The 22,820-nt window shown below is 42.7% G+C and overlaps 1 protein-coding gene across 2 annotated transcripts in view; it reads right to left on the bottom strand.

Moving 5' to 3' along the window:
• Positions 1-22,820, bottom strand: part of MFSD6 (major facilitator superfamily domain containing 6) — a 132,578-nt gene that overhangs the window by 8,541 nt on the left and 101,217 nt on the right. For both annotated transcript variants that reach the window (XM_073633211.1, XM_073633210.1), the window contains exons 4-6: positions 22,064-22,225; positions 19,219-19,317; positions 3,910-4,190 (exon numbers count right to left, since the gene is read on the bottom strand). In XM_073633211.1, the coding sequence (XP_073489312.1) occupies positions 3,910-4,190; positions 19,219-19,317; positions 22,064-22,225 (542 nt within the window). The remainder of the gene's footprint in view (positions 1-3,909; positions 4,191-19,218; positions 19,318-22,063; positions 22,226-22,820) is intronic.

Genomic DNA, 22,820 nt, shown 5'->3' with positions numbered 1-22,820 from the left:
CTACACAGATGACATCAGGTGATATCTGCTGGACAATGTACAGTGTCATAGTCATAAATCACATTTGAGTGTCAAATATGTCACCCTCTTAGGTTGTAACTAGAGGAGGTGCTGACTGTTCAGCTCCCCATGTGTACTAATCCCCTTACCTAGCATCTATCTGTTCACATTACATTCAGTAAAGTATACCTTTTATTCCACACCCACATTTCAGCTGTGTTATTGTCCAAGTCTCTAGAAAGTTTATTAGTTATTTAAAAAAAATGGACTAGCATTTTATTCAAAGCCAGCAGCCCACTAGTTAAAGTTGAAAATAAACCTGCAAAAGTATAAAACTGCCAGCCGATAGATATTTATGGCAGAAGTGACTGTCACTTCTACCATATTATTTCTCCTCTGCCTGCTACAGTTTTATTTAACAAATTGTACACTAACAGCCATGCATATGCAACCCCATTCACCATCCCGGCAAAGGAACTCTAAACCTGAAAGATGCCAGGGAGAAGATGGAAAGCAACAGTGATGGAGCAACGAGGAAGACTGAAGATGTTATAGCACTGGAAAAAGAAAGGGGGGGGGGGACATGACACTTTACAATGTACCATAATGTGCAAATATGCTTTTGGGCTGAACACCTTCCACTTTTTTTGTATATATATATCTCTGGGAGAAAAAAGATATTAGATAGATAGATAGATAGATAGATAGATAGATAGATAGATAGATAGATAGATAGATAGATAGATAGATAGATAGATAGATAGATAGATAGATAGATAGATAGATAGATAGATAGATCTCTATCTATATGTATCCTTTTTTTTCCCCCAGACCTATCATACGGTATGACTGGTCAAGGGTCTTATTTATAACTTGCATTAACTTACCATGGTGGTATTATATGAAACCTTTATTAGAAATGTAATACTTTTGTATCGGCTTTCAAATAATTAACTGGTATTCATGATCTTTCAAATCAATGGTAAACCAACCTAAAGCTCAAGGGAGATGGCAACAGTGACTGGCCTCATATTATACACAGAGAAAAAACAAATCATCTTACATAAGTTGTACATGTCTCGGCCGTCTTTTGGCTGCATTCATTCAAATTGGATACCACCCAAGTACACCTAAATTGTTGCCAACATCCCAAAAGTCCCTTAACCACCTCAATACAGGGCACTTACACCCCCTTCCTGCGCAGGCCATTTTTCAGCTTTTAGCGCCATCACACTTTAAATGACAATTCAACAATACACTGTAACCATGTCAAATTGTTATCATTTTCTTCACACAAATAAAGCTGTCTTTTGGTGGTATTTAATCATTGCTGGGTTTTTTATTTTTTTCCTAAAAAAAAAAAAAAAAAAAAGTGAAAAAGAAAGTTTTTCTTAGTTTCTGTCAGTAAATAAGTAAAATTTTTCTCCTTCACTGATGGGAACTGATAGGTGGCACAGATAGGCGGCACTGGTGGGCACAGATAGGTGGGATTGATGGGCAGCACTGATAGCCAGCACTGACTGACATCACTAATGGCCACTGATTGCTGGCACTGATTGCTGGCAGTGGTGGACAATCATTGCTGGCACTGGTGGGCACTTAATTGTAATCAGGGTACTGATGATCAGTGCCCTGATTACATACCTAGCTGTCCCCTGTGAGGAGATGCCGCTGATCGGCTCTCCTCTCCTCGCACTCTGTCAGGCATCTCCATGTTTACATGTGACCGGCTGTGATTGGACACAGCCAATCACATGGTTAAAGAGCTCTTTACACATATCGGGGTCGCGCCATGTCCTACAGCCAGGGCCGGTGCTACCACTGGACAAACTAGGCAGCCGCCTAGGGCGCACTGCTGCCTAGGGCGCCCGGCCACTGGTATTCCTACTCTCTTCTCTCTGCAACAAGCAACTAGGTCTCAGAATCAGCAGGCAGCCGCCTCTCCGTTCGCACATAGTGTCAGACTGTGTCTGTGTCTCGACTCTCGAATGAATGGAAGCAAGCAAACATTCATCGATGGGCGCTGGTGCGGCTGCATCGATGGGCGCTGGTGCGGCTGCATCGATGGGCGCTGGTGCGGCTGCATCGATGGGCATGGTGGGCTGCATTTGATGGGCACTTCATTAAAAAGGTGGGGTATACATAGGCAGGGCAAAGGGGGTGGAGTCAGGGGGCGGCAAAATGAGGTTTCGCCTAGGGCAGTGATGGTGAACCGTGGCACCCCAGATGTTTTGGAACTTCATTTCCCATGATGCTCATACAGTCTGCAGTGTAGTTGAGCATCATGGGAAATGTAGTTCCAAAACAAGGTTCACCATCACTGGCCTAGGGTGTCAAAAATCCTTGCACCAGCCCTGCCTACAGCTAGGGGCGCACAAGAGCGGTCGTTCCGGGAAGCCGTCATATGACGCTCACCGAGAACGAGAGCCTCACCGCCCAGCCATCATTTGGTGGTGGGCGGACGGCAAGTGGTTAAAGTCCCTTGTATTGGGGGGGTACCTTGTTTGTTTGGTCTATTAAAAGTGCAGAATTTAAACATGATCTCTCAGCTCTGAAAAAGCAGGGGGTGGAAAGCTGAAGTTACATCAGTGAGGAGAGCTCTGAGAGCTGATTGGAGGGAAGGGACACATCCCCTTCACACAGCACACAGGAACAGAGCCTGAGGCTGTCGATTACAGACTGTGCCCTCCCGTCACCATTTTTCTCTGGGTCAGAGAAACTCATCAGAAGTACATAGAGGAACGAAGTAGCAGAAAGAAATGACACTTGGTGCTCTGGACTGAGACAAGCACACACTATAGAAGGATATGCTTTGTTCATATTACGTCTGAGGTTTACAGCCACTTTAAAGCAGAACTAAACTCATTAATTTAATGGAGTCAAAAAATAGTTACATTCCAGGTATGCTGGGAATGTTACCCTGTTTCCCCGAAAATAAGACCTAGCGTGATTGTCGGTGATGGCTGCAATATAAGCCCTACCCCCCAAATAAGCCCTAGTTAAAGTGCTTGTAGGTCTTATTTTCAGGGTAGGGCTTATTTTCGGGGAAACAGGGTAGGGCTTATTTGGGGGGGGTGGGGCCTATATTGCAGCCATCACCGACAATCACGCTAGGTCTTATTTTCGGGGAAACAGGGTAACTGTCACATTTGCCTGTGCTTTCAACCAAGTTGTCAAATTATCAAATGGCTGGAGTCATAACCGATCACATATGCAGCACTTTAGCAGTTGCAGATCAAACGGAGGCTAAGATGGAAGCTTCCTTGGCTGAAAAGGATAGGAGGGAGGGTTTAGTTCTGCTTGAAAGTGAAACTGTAGGATCAATACTCACTTGTCCAACTGTCCATCGCCAACATCTTTTTCTGAGTGCCGATCTTCAGCCACTTCATTGGCAAGAGCTAGATGACATCACTCAGGCGGCCATCATCCCAGCACTCAGCCTGCTCAGCGCTGTAAGGCAAGCTGTGCATGTGTAGCTCAGTTTGCAGTGCTGGAGAAGACAGTGAGCAGGCAGGTAGGGTCATTTAATTGAAGAAGAGACATGTCTCTTCTGCAATAAAAGCCTGCCTGCCCAGTGTTTGTTACAGCAGAACTTTAGTTCCACTTTAAGCTCTCCACAAGCATTATATATTAAACATATACAGCTTTAACCTACCTAATTTAAGTAACAAAATACCAGAATCTGTACATTTAGGAGCATTACAATATGGGGGTTCTAATCCTACACTTATTTGAACAATCATACGCTATATTTCAAAACATACTTTTATAGTATTATTTTGTTTGAGTCTACGTACAGCATGTTCTTTTCTGCAAAGACCTTATAGAGTAAAGTAAAATTCAAATTTTCACTAAGGCTAAGTGCATGACATACTGCTTGACCTTTACACTTCATAATGTAGACATTACCTGGAGTGGCTGGTTTTCTGAGGTCTGGGTGGTTTTAGAAAGGGCCATCATTTCCTTTATTTGATAAAAGGCATAAGCAAGAGTGACCCACGGCGATGAACTTATTCCCCAGGCTGGTCTGTTAACATCTTCCTGCTCCTCCTGGTGTTTTGTCTTCTTAGGTGGCAGCTTGACCTGAATAGTAGGCATAATGTTCTCTGAGTGCTGTGGCATCAGGTCGATAGTTGCTATGGGAACCGGGCTGGAGGGAACAGGGATTCTTTCTGCCAGCATTGACGCATCTGCAGTAAAAAAAAAAGAAAAACAAAAAGACAGATTTAAGCATGCACTTTAAATTACTATACAACAAGAGAAAAATTTTTTATTTCTTTTAAACCATATCAAGATATACAGACATGGCCAAATGTTTTGAGAATGACACAAAATAATAATTTTCCTGCCTCCGTTTTTATGATGGCAATTTGCATATACTCCAGAATGTTATTAATAGTGATCAGATGAATTGCAAAGTCCCTCTTTGTTATGGGATTAAGTTCATTTTCATAGCTAACATTTCCATTGCATTTCGGCTACGGGATCTGGGCACCGCCAGTGCAGAGCTTGCTCAGGAATGGCAGCAGACAGATGTTTGAGTGCATCTGGACACACAGTGAGGCGAAGACTTTTGGAGGATGGCCTGGTGTCAAGAAGGGCAGCAAAGAAGTCACTATTCTCCAGGAAAAACATCAGGGACAGACTGCAAAAGGTACAGGGATTGGACTTCTGAAATACGAAGTAAAGTCATTTACTCTGATGAATCCCCTTTCCGATTGTTTGGGGCATCCGGAAAAAACCTTGTCCGGAGAAGAAAAGGCGAGTGCTACCATCAGTCCTGTGTTGTGCCAACAGTAAAGGATTCTGAGACTATTCATGTGTGGGGCTGCTTCTCAGGCAAGGGAGTGGGCTCACTCACAATTCTGTCTAAGAACACAGCCACGAATAAAGTATGGTACAAAAACATCTTCCGAGAGCAACTTCTCCCAACCATCCAAGAACAGTTTGGTGAGGAACAATGCCTTTTCCAGCATGATGGAGCGCCTTGCCAGTTGCCATAAGGCAAAAGTCATAACTAATTGGCTTGGGGAACAAAACATCCAGACCAGGCCATCATGGCCAGGAAACTCCCAGACCTTAATCCCATTGAGAACTTGTGGTCAATCCTCAAGATGCGGGTGAACAAAACCCCCCACAAATTCTGACAAACTCCAAGCATTTATTATGCAAGAATGAGCTGCCCAGAAGTTTGACAGCATGCCAGGGTGAATTGCAGAGGTCTTGAAAAAGAAGGGTCAACACTGCAAATATTGACTCTTTGCATAATTGGCAATAAAAGCCTTTGGCACTTATGAAATGCTTGTAATTGTACTTCAGTATACCATAGTAACATTTGACAAAAAGATCTAAAACCACTGAGGCAGCAGAGTTTGTGAAAATGAAGATTTGCGTCAGTCTCAAAACTTTTGGCCACGGCTGTATATAAAGCAATACACAAGTATATAAGGGTATATGACCAGAAGCTCTAAAAATCCATCTACTTTTCAATCTTTTGGACATCAAAAGATTGACAGGATGCTGAATACTCCTGATCTGCTCAAAATGATTTAAATAATAAAAAAATAAACATAGCGTAATAAGCAATGATATGAAATAACCCACAGTAAAAAATACTCCTGAAGGCAAATGTAATCACTTTCGTAGAAAGAATTAGTAGAACCTTTAGCTGACAGATAACATTGCAGGTAAGACCCTGCCTATTACTTTATTAAATGCTACATTTTGTGGGTGCAATGGAGATGCCTTTAATTGCTTAGCATCTGTCTGGTTCTGAAAACTATTAAAGTTTCTTTTTTAACCAGTTGCGGACTTTGGGTGTGCTACTCATGCCCAAAAAAACGTAACTGAAATACACAGTAAGTAGTACACCCTGTCCTTCCATTTGCATTAGTTCCCTTTATTCAGTCTTTCCTTTTTTTAAAACTGATGATCCTGACAGTAACACACTTCTTGTCCTACAGTGACAAATTTCACCTTCTATACTGTATCTGTGGAGGAGATCACATATCACATAGGAGGAGGTGTTCTGTAGTTCGCAGAAGATAGCTGTTACAGGAGCTAAAATGATCTGAGATCTCTGTTCAGCACACAGATGTTACAAGGACACAAAATTTCTCACAGGATCAATTGGTATTTTCTGTATTGTCAATGTAGTCACATAACTAAGGACTGATAAGCTACAATGTATTACTTTGTTTGTTCTTGGGTTTAGATATACTCTACAGAGAGCTTTTTTTAGGGGAGTCTGCATTTGAGACTGGTGTATATCACATTGGTGTGCGTGTTCATTTGCAACTTAGATTTCCAAAATCTGTTTGTTGTCTTGCCTAAAAGATGTCAACCACTGTCATGAAGATGAAGCCTTGTAGATCCTGTATAAAAAAAAAAAAAAAAAAAAAAAAAAAAAAAAAAAAAGACACAACACCTTTTCAAAGTCCACTAAACTGGTATGAGACCAAAAAGACACTAGCTGTTCTACCTTTCCATCTCTGTGTGGATATACAGCATTTGTGTATAAAGTATCTATTTCTAATCTGGCCTTTTGGCCTTCATTTGTGGCTGTATGCATAGTATTTAGAGGATGACAAAACCCAAAAACAAAAATGTAACCTACTGCAGCTTAACAGACTCTAGATGTGATGACTGCCTTTGTTTTTTTTAAGTATATGAACATTTTTAGCAATTACAGAAAACACATGTTGATCTTGCCAGAAAAACAAATATCTTTTGTCAAACTGAACTGAAAAGGGAAAAAAAAAAAAAATAGTATTTTTATTCTGTAAACTACTAATAACCATACCCCCCCACATAGCAAAGATTAAAAAAGGGAGACATGTTTCTAGTCTAGCATAGGTGGCAACCATTGCTCCCTCCTCCATAGATACAGTGAAGGAGAGAGAAATAAATTGTGTTCTTCTCAAGATTAATAAGAAAATAAATAAATAAAATGAATTACTATTCTTTTTGGATATGCATACATTTCAATGAGAACACACTCACACAGTATCTCACAAAAGTGAGTACACCCCTCACATTTTTGTAAATATTTTATTATATCTTTTCATGTGACAACACTGAAGACATTACACTTTGTTACAATGTAAAGTAGTGAGTGTACAGCTTGTATAACAGTGTAAATTTGCTCAAAACACAGCCATTAATGTCTAAACCACTGGCAACAAAAGTGAGTACACCCCTAAGTGAAAAAGTCCAAATTGGGCCCAATTAGCCATTTTCTCTCCCCGGTGTCATGTGACTCATTTGTGTTACAAGGTCTCAGGTGTGAATGGGGAGCAGGTGTGTTAAATTTGGTATTCTCGCTCTCACTCTCTCATACTGGTCACTGGAAGTTCAACATGGCATCTCATGGCAAAGAACTCTCCGAGAATCTGAAAAAAGAATTGGGAAATAGACATATGAGTGCTGCCAGCATTGCTGTGGAGATTGAAGGGGTGGGGGGACAGCCCGTCAGGGCTCAGACCATACGCCGCACACTGCATCAAATTGGTCTGCATGGCTGTCGTCCCAGAAGTAAGACTTTTCTAAAGATGATGCACAAGAAAGCCGCAAACAGTTTGCTGAAAACAAGCAGACTAAGGACATGGATTACTGGAACCATGTTCTGTGATCTGATGAGACCAAGATAAACTTATTTGGTTCAGATGGTGTCAAGCATGTGTGGCGGTTACCAGGTGAGGAGTACAAAGACAAGTGTGTCCTGCCTACAGTCAAGCATGGTGGTAGGAGTGTCATGGTCTGGGGCTGCATGAGTGCTGCCGGCACTGGGGAGCTACAATTCTTTGAGGAAACCATGAATGCCAACATGTACTGTGACATACTAAAGTAGAGCATGATCCCCTCCCTTCGGTGACTGGGTCGCAGGGCAGTATTCCAACATGATAACGACCCCAAACACACTACTGCCTTGCTAAAGAAGCTGAGAGTAAAGGTGATGGACTGGCCAAGCATGTCTCCAGACCTAAACCCTATTGAGCATCTGTGGGGCATCCTCAAATGGAAGGTTGAGGAGCGCAAGATCTCTAACATCCACCAGCTCCGTGATGTCATCATGGAGGAGTGGAAGAGGACTCCAGTGGCAACCTGTGAAGCTCTGGTGAACTCCATTCCCAAGAGGGTTAAGGCAGTGCTGGAAAATAATAGTGGCCACGCAAAATATTGACACTTTGGACCCAATCTGGACATTTTCACTTAGGGGTGTACTCACTTTTGTTACCAGCAGTTTAAACATTAATGGCTGTGTGTTGAGTTATTTTGAGAGGACAGCAAATTTGCACTGTTATACAAGCTGCACATCACTACTTTGTAATTTGTAATACTAATGTAATTTATTCAGTGTTGTCACATGAAAAGATATAAAATGTACACAAATGTGAGGGGTGTATGTGTATATATATATATATATATATATATATATATATATATATATATATATATATATATATATATATATATATATATATATATATATATATATATATTTTTTTTTTTTTTTTTTTTTAAGTCAAATCTGAACATATAAACTTTTAGCAGAAACTATGCTTTGCAAATAGGGAATTTCACTTTAAATATTTGCGAATGAAGACTCTGCCTTGATGAGGGTGTGGTGTTATGCTACCAATTTCTATTAAACTGATACATATTGAGTCAAACTTATCATAATTCCAATTTAAATAGTCCTAAATCACCAGTAGGTGGCAGCAAGTATTTTAAGAATTCATGTTAAAAAAACTTGTCCTTTGTTGCTGCAGTCATAAAAATATTGTTCCTTTATAAGGTCTACCTTTAGTAAGATTTATGGTAAAATAACTTATTATATAAACACGTACTGACAATTAGCAAGATATAAGTCAAGACTTCGCTCAAAAGTTGCCAAACACACAGATAATGCCTGAAAAGTACCAAACTGCAAATATATACATACATACACACACAATATTGTCAAAAGTATTGGGGCGCCTGCCTTTACACGCACATGATGTTTAATGGCATCCCAGTCTTAGTCCGCAGGGTTCAATATGGAGTTGGCCCTCCCTTTGCAGCCATAACAGCTTCAACTCTTCTGGGAAGGCTGTCCACAAGGATTAGGAGTGTGTCTATGGGAACGTTTGACCATTCTTCCAGAAGCACATTTGTGAGGTCAGGCACTGATATTAGAGAGAAGGCCTGGCTCTCAGTCTCCACTCTGATTTATCCCAAAGGTGTTCTATTGGATTGAGGTCAGAACTCTGCAGGCCAGTCAACTTCCTCCACCCCAAACTCGCTCATCCACACTATATTGCCAAAAGTCATTTGGTGGGGGGGATTATGGTGTGGGTTGTTTTTCAGTGGTTGGGCTTGGCCCCTTCGTCCAGTGAAGGGAACTCTTAAGGCGTCAGCCTACAAGACATTTTGGACAATTTCATGCTCCCAACTTTGTGGGAACAGTTTTGGGTTGGCCCCTTCCTGCTTCAACATGACTGCGCACCAGTGCACAAAGCAAGGTCTATAAAGAGTTTGGGGTGGAGGAGCTTGACTGGCCTGCACAGAGTAATGAACTCAACCCAAGAGAACATCTTTGGGATCAATTAGAGCGCAGACTGCGAGCCAGGCATTCTCATCCAACATCAGTGCCTGAACTCACAAATGAGCTTCTGGAGGAATGGTCAAACATTACCATAGCCCACTCCTAAACCTTGTGGACAGCCTTCCTAGAAGAGTTGAAGCTGGTATAGCAGCAAAGGGTGGGCCAACTCAATACTGAACACTACAGACTACGAAGATTGGGATGCCATTACAGTTCATTCATGTGCATGTAAATGCAGGCGCCCCAATACTTTTGACAATATAGTGTGTGTGTGTGTGTGTGTATGTATGTGTATATATATATATATATATATATATATATATATATATATACATACATACATACACACACACATATACACACACAGTACATAGCATATGTATTTACTTTAAAGTATCCAGTCAAAATGCCAGCTTTTACGGACTCCGTTCTAAAGATTTCCTCTCAGTTCTTCTCCTGACTCATACATGCTGCTTTTTATAGCATATATCCATTTTTTTTTTTTTTTTAAGGTTCTTATTTTAGAAGAGCATTCGCTGGCATAAATACAAAATCCGTGTTCAGAGAGATGTTACTGGCATATGTTACACACATGCATACGTATATTATTTCCAGTTGCCATAATAAATGAATATTTTAGCCAATAAAATGAGTTTATATGCACAGGCTTCTAAATGCCCTGCACCTGTAAAATGCACAAACATGCGTAATTACGCACCAAGACTAGCCTTTTTTTGGTTGGATTTTTCTGCCAGCTCCATACTCCATAGATTAGAGTGTGTTTTAATACACCCGTGTGCATGAAGCCTTTCTGGACACGAAGAGTGGAGAGTTAGAACCCCTTCCTAATTTTTGTTGCTCTCAGGGTGCCTGTTGTAGTTAATTTCCCGTCTCGTGAAAATGCCAGCAGGATAGGAAGAGAAGATACATTTCCTCACTTTCCTCCACAGCATAACAAACCTGATGGTGGTTCTAATCCTTCCCCACTATATCCATGGCTACAGAAAAACTTTCCCCAGTCGTCTTCCATGACAGCCTCCAACCCCACTCAGAACGTAGAGCTCCTCTCCCACTGGGGCAGGAAACAAGTTAACCCACAAGCTTTAAAAAGGCGGTCCGTCATGCTATTACTTCTGTTGGTAATGTTTTCTCCGCACGAGGGTGACACTTTACCTGTGGAAACAATGGGAAGCCTAGTCTCAGGGCTATTTGTGCTTTCTTGTCTGTACCTTGCTCTGTGTCCTCATCCACAATCCCTTCTTTACAGGCAGGTGGTAAATGTGGGTCTGTTGTTGTCCCTGCCTGAGGAAGGCAAACACTGATGAAGTGTCTCCCTCTTGCCCTTGCTGGCTCTGCTACGTGGATTGGGTGGCCTCTGCGGGGCAGAGCTCCTGCACTCCAGGCTGGTTGATCAAAAGATGTAGAGGCATCACTTCCGGGCGGGTTGACATCATTAAAGATGATTCAGCTGCGGCCTGTAGTGAGCTTCTGTCCTCAGAGAAGGTTTGGCTACTACCTTCCACTCCTTCAGATCCCTACTGAAGAATATGAGGTCTAAGAGACGGGCTCTCCTGGTCAACTTCTAGGGCCCTCTTCAAGTACTTCTTCTGCCTCAAAACATTTATTCATTGAAGTGGCTGAAGAAGCATGTGGGGATCAGTCTTCCTCTCAGCCAGATTCAGGCAGTGAGGCAGATTCCAGGGATGAGGAGCCAGTGCGATACAAGTTGAGCCATGAAGATATGGACAATCTATTCAAGGGCATATATGAGACCTTGCAGTTACAGAAGGAAAAAGGTACAGCTGTCTGGGCATGATCTGATGTACCAGGGTCTGCACACAAAGTCGTCCAGAGTTTTTCCAGGACATACAGTAAGACTGTCAGACACCTTTCAGCTGGAATTGGTCGGAACCAGAGAAGAAATACTTTTTTTAAACAGTTTAAAAAAGGAAGAGATTTTTCTTAGATAAGGATCCTGTACACCTTTGGAACAACCATCCTAAATTTGATGCACCACTATCCAAGGTGTTCAAAAAGGCCAATTTGGCTTTTGAAGATATGGGGGTCTTTAAAGATCCCATGGATAAGAGGGGTGATGTCTTTCTTTGCTGGACCTGGGACTCTGCCATCTCAATCTCAAGCCTGTGTTAGCCTCTACTTGTGTGACCAGGAACCTTGAATTATGGCTTTCCCACTAGCAATCAAATTTGAAAGCTGATACTCCTAGAACCAGACCTTGAATTTGTTTCCTTTGCTTTTTAAGGCAGTAGGGTTTTTGGATGATGCTGGTCACATCCTCAGCCTTAATAAATTTGGCTAGGTGGACTCTCTGGGCCTAAGACCTGTTCATGTAATTTGGCCTCCATGTGGCCCTCACTGCTCTGGGGATCGGCTGTTTGGGCCTGATCTTCAGGCAATTTTGGAGATCACTGACAAGAAATTGTATCCCGAGAAGAAAAGCAGGGCAAGAAATAAGTATTTTTGTAGCCAAAGACTTCAGAGCCAGCAGGAAAAAGAAGGGCAACCTAAAAAAATCACTGCTCAGGCCATAATGGCCTGCCAAATCTCAATGACTCATTTTCTCCAGTCGGAGGATGATTGGCGTGTGTTTCCCCACAATGGAAACTAATCACCTCCAATGTATTCATTCTAGACTTGAACATAAGAGGCTACAGCATGAGGTTTGATTGGCCCCCGCTTTTGAGCTTCTTGGTGACCAAACTGCCCAGGGATCCCAAAATGGCAAAGGCCTTGTGTCTATAGGTGGATGAGTTAGTAGATCAGTGTTAGTGCCTGTTCCCCAACAAGAAAGGAGCCACAAGTTTTATTCACATAGCTTTGTTGTAAAGAAGCCATAGCGGAGTTTTGACTGATTTTAAATCTAAAGCCTCTCAACAGGTGAAATAGAGGTAAATCTTTCCTTCGTTTGATATTCCTCCTACATACCTTGCAGGCCCGACACTTCCCACAGGCATAAAAGCCTGTCAGGAAATTGAAAATCCGATTATCTGATTTGGTAGCAGGGGGATCTACCACACTTGGTGCTAAAATGTCTCTCAACGTGGGGGGTTTACGATACACAAATTTGGGACGGGGGGGCAATACCGTACCCAAAATGCTGTATTTTTTAAGAATATCCCAATGTTTAAGAATTATCCTCTCGAATTTTTTATATTGAATGTTGTAATCAAGGATAATTTTGTATTTAAAATCACCCTTGGACTTCTTGTTGTTAACTGAATCTGCAACGAGAGAAGCACGTTCAAGGCTACCTACAGTGGATAAATCCCTTCTTATATGCTCCTCCTCATAACCTTTTTGTAAAAAACGGTTAGCCAGAACTTCAGCTTGAGAAAAATAGTCTAAATCTGGGGCGCAGTTTCTCCTCAACCGGATAAACTGCCCCCTAGGGACATTATATAACCAGGAATGATGATGACAACTATCAAGCGGTATAAAACTGTTCCTATCCGTGGGTTTGAAGAAGTTTTTTGTCATATGCTTATTACCCTGTTTAAATATTTCCAAGTCTAGGAAAGCAACACGGGTGGTGTCTGCATTCCAAGATAGGTGGATCCCCTTATTGTTACCGTTGAGTTTGGACATAAAAAGCTGAAGGTTGATGAGGTCACCCTCCCAGATCATAAACAGATCATCTATATATCTTTGGTAGCAGACCAGTTGGACCGGTCTGCTACCAAAGACAAACTCCTCCTCTCATAATGCCATGAAGATGTTGGCAATGCTAGGCGCAAAGCAAGCGCCCATGGCTACCCCAAGTGTTTGGAGAAAACATCTTCCTCCATACCAGAAATAATTTCTGGATAGACAGGAAATCTATTAAAAGGGGGGGGGGGGAGAGAGGATCCATTAAGAGCCCATTGCACAGAAGTAAGAGCATCCCTGTGCCCTATGATGGTGTATAGTGAGCTAACGTCAGAAGATAGGTGATCCTTCATATCTCAAAAAAGGTATTAGTACACTAGAGAAAAATAAGGATGTGGTGATCAGCCCCGCGGATAAAGGGGGAGGTGTTGTCCTTATGAGTAAATCATACTACCAACAAGAAATGGAACGACTTCTATCGGACAGAAATACTTACCAATTATTAAGTAGTGATCCGGTGTTTAGATTAAAAAATGAATTACATACACTCATTACCTTAGGGAAGACACAGGGAGTATTAAGTAAAAAAGAAGCCTCGTATTTGAACCTCAGTGCATGTAGGAGACCTATAATATATTTTCTGCCCAAAATACAGAAGGATGTCAGTTCCCCCCCGGGTCGACCTATTGTCAATGGTATCGACTCTGTTACGGCTCATTTAGGTCAATACATAGACCATTTCCTGAAACCTTTAGTGTCCACTACCAAGGCTTATCTAAAAGACACCAAACATATTCAAATCTTGGAAAACATCACCTGTAAAGAACATAGTCTCCTAGTCACGGCTGACGTGAGCTCACTATACACCATCATAGGGCACAGGGATGCTCTTACTTCTGTGCAATGGGCTCTTAATGGATTCTCTCTCCCCCCCCCTTTTAATAGATTTCCTTATGAAGGCCCTGGATTTCTGTCTATCCAGAAATTATTTCTGGTATGGAGGAAGATTTTTCTCCAAACACTTGGGGTAGCCATGGGTGCTCGCTTTGCGCCTAGCGTTGCCAACAAGCAGTTTTTTCCCCTAGTGGCGGTGTCACTGTGTAGTATGAAGTTTATTTTCAACTTCCGTCTCCGCCACTCAGTGCTTCAATATAGGACTGTGTGTTGTTAGGGTCCGGTTGCTAAGGAAGCTTTAGACTTCCGTGTACGCCGTAGCTCAATGAATACACCGTCCGCTCTGCATAAAGGCCGCCGGGTGACTGTTAAGCTCCACCCCTCGATGACGAAGTCCAATAGGACGCAACGCTGCGTATGGGGGGAGGAGCTGCGTTGCGGACGTCACCCGCTGCCGGACTGTGTGCGTCGGTACTGCATTGTATTGCAGTCCGACTTTTTAACTTTCATATCCATAACGCTGTTGAGCGTCTGTTTTTTATTATTATAAGACTACAATTGTACTATTAAATGGATTACTCTTAGAAGAGTTTCTTCATTTTTTTGTCCACATTGGGAGCTGACTCCATTGGAAACTGGCATTTCGCTTCCCTGAGGTATCAGTGCTGGAAGGCTGGCTTATCTTTTTGGATATCTGGATCTTTCAATCACAGTGTGCATCCCCAGCGACATCCCTAAGGAGTAACATCATCCCTCAGAGGATACACGTGAGTTTGACCCCTGCTGTGCAGAGGTCCACTTTCTTCGGTAAGTGCAACAGGATATTGCTGGCATAGAGATCTTCTGTATCGCTGAATATCATTAGTGGACTGGCCCAGAATTTATATAGGGGAATTCATTTGATTATATTGCGCTGCACTTATTCTTCTTTTTAAATATACCTGAGCCTGGTAAGGGGGTTGTCATTGCGGCTGTGTCAGGTCACATTCTTTCTGTTTTCCTGATCTAGATCCAGCAATGTGCACGAGAGCCAAGGGTCTCTCGCTCCTCATTGGCTCAGATACAGCAGCAGGAGCTACTGACTCATGCTGCTGTCAATCAGAGCCAGTGAGGAGGGAGCTGGACACACCAGGCACAAGCACCCTCATAGCAAACGGCTTGCTATGGGGTACATCAGTGGGTGAAGCCAAGAGCGCCAGCAGGGTACCTGAGATGAGGTGGATCAGGGTTACTCTATGCAAAACCATTGCACAGAGCAGGTAAATATAACATTTGTTATGTTAAAACAAACAAAAACAAGAAAAAAAAACAAACATACAAGTCTTTAATATTACTTTGCTGCTGTCCAAAGGTGCCTCTGAGTTCCTTCATCTGAAGTGAACATACTCTAATACAGGAGTTACGTTACTGGCCTGATCACCAGCTGAACACAGAGGGGGAAGAAAGCATAAGAAAAGAAATCTAATGCAGCCACCACATGTAACGATTGGTAAGCTGCAATATATTACATTTTTGTTTTTCGACTTATTGCGGCTTTAAGATTGAGAGCAGTCACAATTGTCCCTTATCTAGACGACCTCTTGCTCATTGTTCCCCTTCAAGAAAAGTTACGTATAGATCTTTTGTTCGAGCAGAAATGGTTCCAGGGCCTAGGATGTTAAAATTATGTGGAAAGTCAACCATGATTTCATCTCTGGTAGTCAAATATCTGGGTTACAACATTCATTCCAGAGATCAGAAATTCTTTCTCCCAGAGGAAAATATCCTCAAGATAGACCAGCAGATAGAACTGCTGCAGACAAGAGAGCGGATTTCTATAAGGTTGGTCATGGCAGTGGTAGGCCTAATGACTGCATGCATCACAGCTGCTCCTTGGGCCTGTCTTCACCAGAGGGCCCTGCAGTTTTTCCTTCTAAGAGTTTGGGATGGCACCAAGGAGACCCTCAACAGCCTCGTAAAGATTCCAAAGACGACTCAAATGAGCCTTATCATGGAGGAGATCCCGGGCACAAAAGAGCTTTCTTTGGAGTCGGCCAGTCTCTGGAATAATGACAACAGATGCAAGCCACTAGGGGTAGGAAGCTCACCTAAATGGCCAGGTAGCACAGGAACAGTGGTCCAAAAGCGAAGCCAAAGCCTCCTCAAATTGGAGAGCGTGGATGGCAGTCAAGCCAGCTATGAAAGGTTTTCAAGAGACAGTGAAGGGACATTATATCAAATTTTCTGACAGCATATCCACAGTGGGTTAAATCAACAAGCCTGGGGGTACAAACTGTCCGGTCCTGCAAAGAGTGGCTCAGAACATTCTGGATTTGGCAGAAGTCTGGCCTCTTTCGGCAAAGCACGTAAAAGGCATATAGAATATCCTAGCACATGTCCTTAATCATCCTCAGGTGTTGCAAGACAAATGGCCCCTCAATCCAAAAGTTTTCTCCTCTCTGGTAGATATATGTGGGGCAGCCAGAGGTGGATCGATTTGTCTCCCAGACAAAAAGTAAAACATTTTTTTTTTTCTCGCAATCCAAGGGTTCCAGCTCTAGAGATGGATGCCCTTGGCCTTTCAGTCTCTGTTATGTCTTTCCCTCGAAAAGACCAATTCCAAAATCCCTTCAGTATTTTCTTCAGGAAAGAACAAATCTGATCCTTATAGTGCCCAAGAGATTTGGTGTTCTCTTCTTCAGGCCACAGTTCCTCCAGTATTCCTTCCTCTGAGGGAGGACCTGATGTCTCAAGGACCAATTCTGCATCCTCAAGTAGCTGGATTGAAGTGGATGATATTTCTGAGGAACAGATTTTGAAACTTTAAGGTTTTTCAGATAGAGTAATAAAAGAAGTTCACTTCAAGCCCCCACTGCTCCATTCACACATTGGAGTGAGAAGCCCCCCTGTAAGAACCAAGTTGATCCCACTTGAGTTTACATACAGCTGAGGATTCTTTCCTCACCCCCAGGTGACAGGGCTGGGTGCCTGAGCAGGAAAGCATCAGGAAAAGGTCACATGCTCTTATACCCCAAAAACAACAGGTATTTTTCGTTTCAGACAAAAAGAAATGGCAAGGGAGTGAATGAAAGTATAAGCAGCTGTGAGGGCCAGGATTAATATGAACTTGTTGTTTTGCCTGTTTTGCAGACTCATTTCAAAGATAACCAGTCATTTTTAACATATAAGCTCCATTTTAGTCCAGATCATGTATGGAGTACGTAGAGAAGCAGTGGTCATTACACTGCCAAATTACTTTGTGTGCAAATATTGACACAATGTAATCTAATAACTGAGGATGAAAGGCTTAGGGCCATGTTCTTGAAGTGATGAATGATCAGTTTGCCTGTGCAATGTCACATTTATACAGAACATTAGCCATCTGCATTTGCACGATTAGGTCTTCCCTTTATCATTGGAAAATGCAAGTCTCATAAAAACAGCAATGAAACCATGAAGCCAAACAGTAAATGTAACAGAAATGTTGCAACCACAAATTAATTTCCCATGAGTTCCAATAGAAGACCCACCACATTGGATTCCACTCACTATCACACCTTACACATGTTGTAAAAGAAGATCTTAGCCTTTCACCCCCTAGACCTGCCACTGGTTGAACTTATGACTTCAACAAAATGTGTAGCACAGAAGAGATCCAATCCAACAAGGAAATGTGCCTAGATTTAACCTCTATATTTATAAAGGGGTCCATGTGTCTAAATGAAGACCTGGCCTGTATGAACTTTCATTTGTAGGCTCTAGAGAAGGGACAGTTCACACACACATTACATTAACATGGATAAATAACCATTCACAAAAGTTATATACTGTATGTCAAGGGCCACCACCATTTAAGTGTAGATAATTTATTAAAAATAAATGGTTAACATTTTAAATTTAATAATTTATTTTTTTTGCAAGTAAAAAAAAATGTGCAGTTATTTTTTTGTTAGGTACCTGTAAAGCATTGCACCCACAATCAGCAGATCGTAGGTGTAATGTCAATGGTCCTGCAGACTGTCTGTGAAGCAGTCTGCCTGTATCTCCGATACGGGCAGGCAGTTACACTCTGCAAAGTGTAACTCCGCAAAGGCTGTCAGGACTTATAGTTTACCCAGAACACTGTGAATGGATGACTCAGCCAGGCAGGCAGAGCCCTGCACAGTGGTGATTTTTGTAGACTGTAACAGCAAGTGGGGGGAGAGGATTCCCCGCTCGCTCTGAAACGGGCACTTGGGGGGGGGGGGGGGGGCAATTTTTCTTTCAATTTGAATAGAGCAAGGGGGAGTTATTAGCGTGTCAGATTTTTTTTTTTGGTCATCTGTGTCCCATGTCTGAATAGTCCGGTTCACTTCCTGTCCCATAGCCAAACAGGAAGTTAGAGAAAATCCCTGCAAATAAAGGGAATCCCTTGAGGACCCCCAGGCCATAAGAACTTTTTTTACCTTCACTTTCAATGATAATGCTAAAACAGGACAAATAGGGAGGGTGAATCTCCTTAAAAGAGGTTGTATAATCTGGGGAAAAAAAAAAAACCTGTAAGACAAAGACACAATGAGCTAGTATGCATCGCATACTAGCTCATTATAAAATATTTACCTTAGAAATAAGCTGTTGCAGTTAGCCGCACACCACTGAGACAGCTGACATTTTCCCCGGAGTTTCTTGCGGACTCCAGCGCAGTGATTGGCCTGAGCCACGATGACACCTCTCCCCCTTGTGCTCGTGGGAGTCGCCGTTCACGACACAGGGCTCGGAAGGAACGGCACCCATGGCCGTTCCTTCAGAGCACATGCGCCAGTGATGTCACTGGCTGCATGTAATGTAAATATCTTCTACACAGTACATGTTTAGGAGATATTTTCACTACCTATAAATGTCAGCAGAGGAAGTTTACTTCCCCTTTAACAGGGGCACAGACGGCAGTATAAACTGACAGGTGTTCTAATCCCTCTCCACTGTCCAAAACTGAATTACATTTTTCGGCTATGGTTATATTTTAATGCAAGTCAACCACCCCAGCTTCCCTGGTGAATAAATATATTTATATACACACATACATACATACATATATACATACAAACACACACACACACACACACACACACACACACACACACACACACACATATAATACAAACAATAATACAGACCTTCTCCTTTTTGAGGGACTCCAACCCACTGGATCAAAGCAAAGAGCAGAAGTATCACAAGAGATGCCATTCCAATCCCTCTAAATGTTTCTGCCGCACCTAAAGTATCAGAGGATCAGAGGGGTTAAAGAAGGAGGATTATTACACAGGATCTCCTATGGTCAATGACTGTGAACAGATCCTTTAAACTTGTGTAATCCAGGAAAGGGTTTACAATTTTCGTGCCTACTGAGATCCTTTTCTATACACTGCACACATTAGGATATTTAGTAGTGAGATTCATATTCTCTATACAAAGAAAACACAGCTTTGATTCCAGTGTTGCGTATATCTAGATGTACAGTTGAACCCCGGATTGCGAGTAACATGGTTAACAAGTGATTCGCAATATAAACCATTTTTTAAAAATCCAGACTCGGTTTGCGAATGCTGTCTCGCAAAACGAGCAGGATTCAAGCCTCTGCGGTGTGCAGTACCGCATTTGGCCAGAGGTGCAGGGGCGCCGGTGACACTCGGAAACGCTCCGTTCCTGAGACTTTCCGAGTGCATCCGAGCGGTCTCCGAGTATTTCCGAGTCTCTTCGGCAACCCCCCACCTCTGGCCACATGTGGTAGTGCATGCAATAGAAGTCCATGTGGAACTAATTATCTTCATTTCCATTGACTTCTATGGGGAAACTCGCTTTGATATGCAAGTGCTTTGGATTACAAGCATTCTCCTGGAACGGATTATGCTCAAAATCCAAGGTTCCACTGTATTTCTTTTCATAAATGTATAAATTTTATGAGCTGCCATGGAACATGTTAAAAATAAGCCATGAAGAGATGTAAAGACAATAGACATCGTTACTGCAGGAAAGTCCAGTTTCACTGGACTAAAGACAATCTAAGGATGTTACCATTTTTATCAGAATACATATGAAACCTTTGCCAGTATGTAATGTGTACATGTTAACCAACTGGAAAGGCTCATGGACTGAGTGAATTGATAGGCAGGAGCAGTCAGTCACAGTGATGCACATAAAATATTGCTGGTCTTCCAGCCTAAGGAAACAAAAAGGTACTGTTGTCCTTGTTTTTCAGTTATTAGAAAAGTACAGATATTATACAGGATTTATATAGTACCAACAGTTTGCACAGCGCTTTACAATTGTAAAGGGGGGGGGGGGGACCATTACAATACAGTTCAATACAGAAGGGACAGGAGGACCCTGCTTGTTGCTCTTACAAGCTAAAGGGAAGGTGAGATGGTACAAAAGGTAACAGCTGCCGGGAGTGATCTGATGGAGGTGGCCCAGGTGTAGTTCTTAGGTGGAGGTGGGGTAGGCTTCCTTGAATAAGTGAGTTTTCAGGGATTGCCTAAAGGCGGACAGGGTGGGGGCTGACTGGACATACTGGGGCAGGGAGTTCCATAGGATGGGAGAGGCTCTCGAGAAGTCCTGGAGGTGAGCATGGGAGGAGATAACAAGGGAGCTAGAGAGCAGGAGGTCTTGGGAGGAGTGGAGAGGACAATTTGGGTGATATCTGTAGGTGGGGTTAGTGATGTAGCTGGGAGCGATGTTGTGGATGGCCTTGTATGTTGTGGTTAGTATTTTGAATTTTATACGGTGGGGTAGTGCAAGCCAGTGAAGGGATTGGCAGAGAGGAGCAGCAATCAGATTAGTTACTAAGGTATATTAGTCTAGCAGCAACATTCAGAATAGACTGAAGAGGGGATAGTCTGTGTAAGGGTAGGCCAGTGAGGAGAGAGAGTTGCAGTAGTCGAGGCGGGAAATAACCAAGCAGTGAATACGTTGTTTTGTGTTGTCGTTAGTCAGGAAGGGGTGAATTCTGAAAATGTTGCAGAGGTTAAGGCGACAAGTTGTAGCCAGTGATTGGATATGGGGGCCAAAGGAGTGGTCAGAGTCTAGGATTACACCCAGCACCCTGGCATGTGTGGATGGACCAATGGTTGTGCCATTGATCTTGATGGTAAAGTCATGGGGAGGGGGGATCGGGCAGAAGGAAATATTAGAAGCTCAGTTTTAAAAAGATTGAGTTTGAGGAAGTGGTGTGACATCCATACTAATCTGTTGCTCAGTAAGTTTGTGATACGTGAGGAGATTGAGTGGGTAAGTTGGGGAGTGGAGAGATAGATCTGGGTGTCGTAAGCATAGGGGTGGTATTGGAAGCCATGGGAGGTTATCAACTGGCCCAGGGAATAGGTATAGAGAGAGAATAAAAGAGGCCCAAGGACGGAGCCTTGGGGTACTAGAAAAGAAAGAGGAGCCGAGGAGATTGTGTTATATGCGACACTGAAAGTGGTAGGAGGAGAACCATAAAAGAGCAGAATAACGGAGGCCAAGGGAGTGGAGTTTGTTGAGGAGGAGCAGGTGGTTAACTGTGTCAAAGGCAGCAGAAAGGTCCAAGAGTAATGGAGCACTGGCTGTTGGTTTTAGCAGTTAGTAGGTCGTTGGTGAGGTAGCAACTCATATGGTTGTGGAAAGAGCGTTCAAGAAGTTTGGAGGCAAACGGAAGCAGGGAGATTGGTCTTGAGTTACTCAAACATATGGGGTCCAGTGAGGGTTTTTTTAAGTATGGGGGTAACCAATGCATGTTTGGGCAGAGAGGAAAAGGTGCCAGAGGAGAGGGAGAGGTTGAAGATTTGGGTTTGAGAATTTAGGAAGCAGGAAGGTGGTTGCAGTAATTGTGAGGGAACAGGGTCCAGGGGATAGGTGGTGAGGTGGAAAGGGAGTTTGGCAACTTTCTCAGTGGTAACAGGGCTGAAGGAGGAAAGTATTGAGTGTGGTTAGACAAAATTGCACAAAATAAAATAAAAAAAACTATAAGAAATATTGGTAACTTACCGAAAAAATTCACCAAGACACCACCAACCATGGCACCGCATCCTCTACCAAGTCCAAGATGGAGGCCCTGAAGGATTCCCTGAGCAGATGTCCGTAATTCAGAAGGAACTGCAGCACTGAGATATGAAATGCAGGCAGCCCATATGGCTGCATGAGTCACACCTGGAAAGAAGATCAGAAAGGGCCATCATAAACCGATATATTTTTGTCCAATGAACTTTTGATTTGCTGATGTACCATTTCTAAAATAATTTTTTGCTCCTTCTAAAAAGGCAGTCTTCTGGATCGCCTCTTTGGGTGCACACACACACACACACACACACACACACACACATATCAGAGCACTGCAAAAAAATCAGTTTTGGACTGGAAGGGGGACATCTATGGGATCAATGTTACTATTTAGGGATCACGCTCACTACACTGTACTCCATTTAGCATGGTGCAAGTCCAAAAATTAACTAAACACCTATCCTTGTTCTTTGTGCTATAGGAACCATGTGCAAAGTATTTCCTTGTGGTTTGCACAAGACTCATTTTTTTTCCCCCTAATTTTTTCTCTGGGTTAGTATAAGGAAAAGTTGGCCATACTACACGGATCAAACTCTGCCCATTTCCTGCTGAATCGGCTAAAATTCGACCAATGGGTTGCCCTGCATACACCACTTGACTAGACAAAACCTTGATCTGAACATTGGCTGTTTTCCGCCTGGCTTCCTTAAGCCTAGTACACACGATCAGAATATCGTACAAAAAA

Source organism: Aquarana catesbeiana, linkage group LG06 (genome assembly GCF_042186555.1).
Source record: "Aquarana catesbeiana isolate 2022-GZ linkage group LG06, ASM4218655v1, whole genome shotgun sequence".
Classification (NCBI taxonomy): Eukaryota; Metazoa; Chordata; class Amphibia; order Anura; family Ranidae; genus Aquarana; species Aquarana catesbeiana.
The sequence above is the reverse complement of the archived record's forward strand: the minus strand, read 5'-3'. Positions and strand labels throughout refer to the sequence as shown.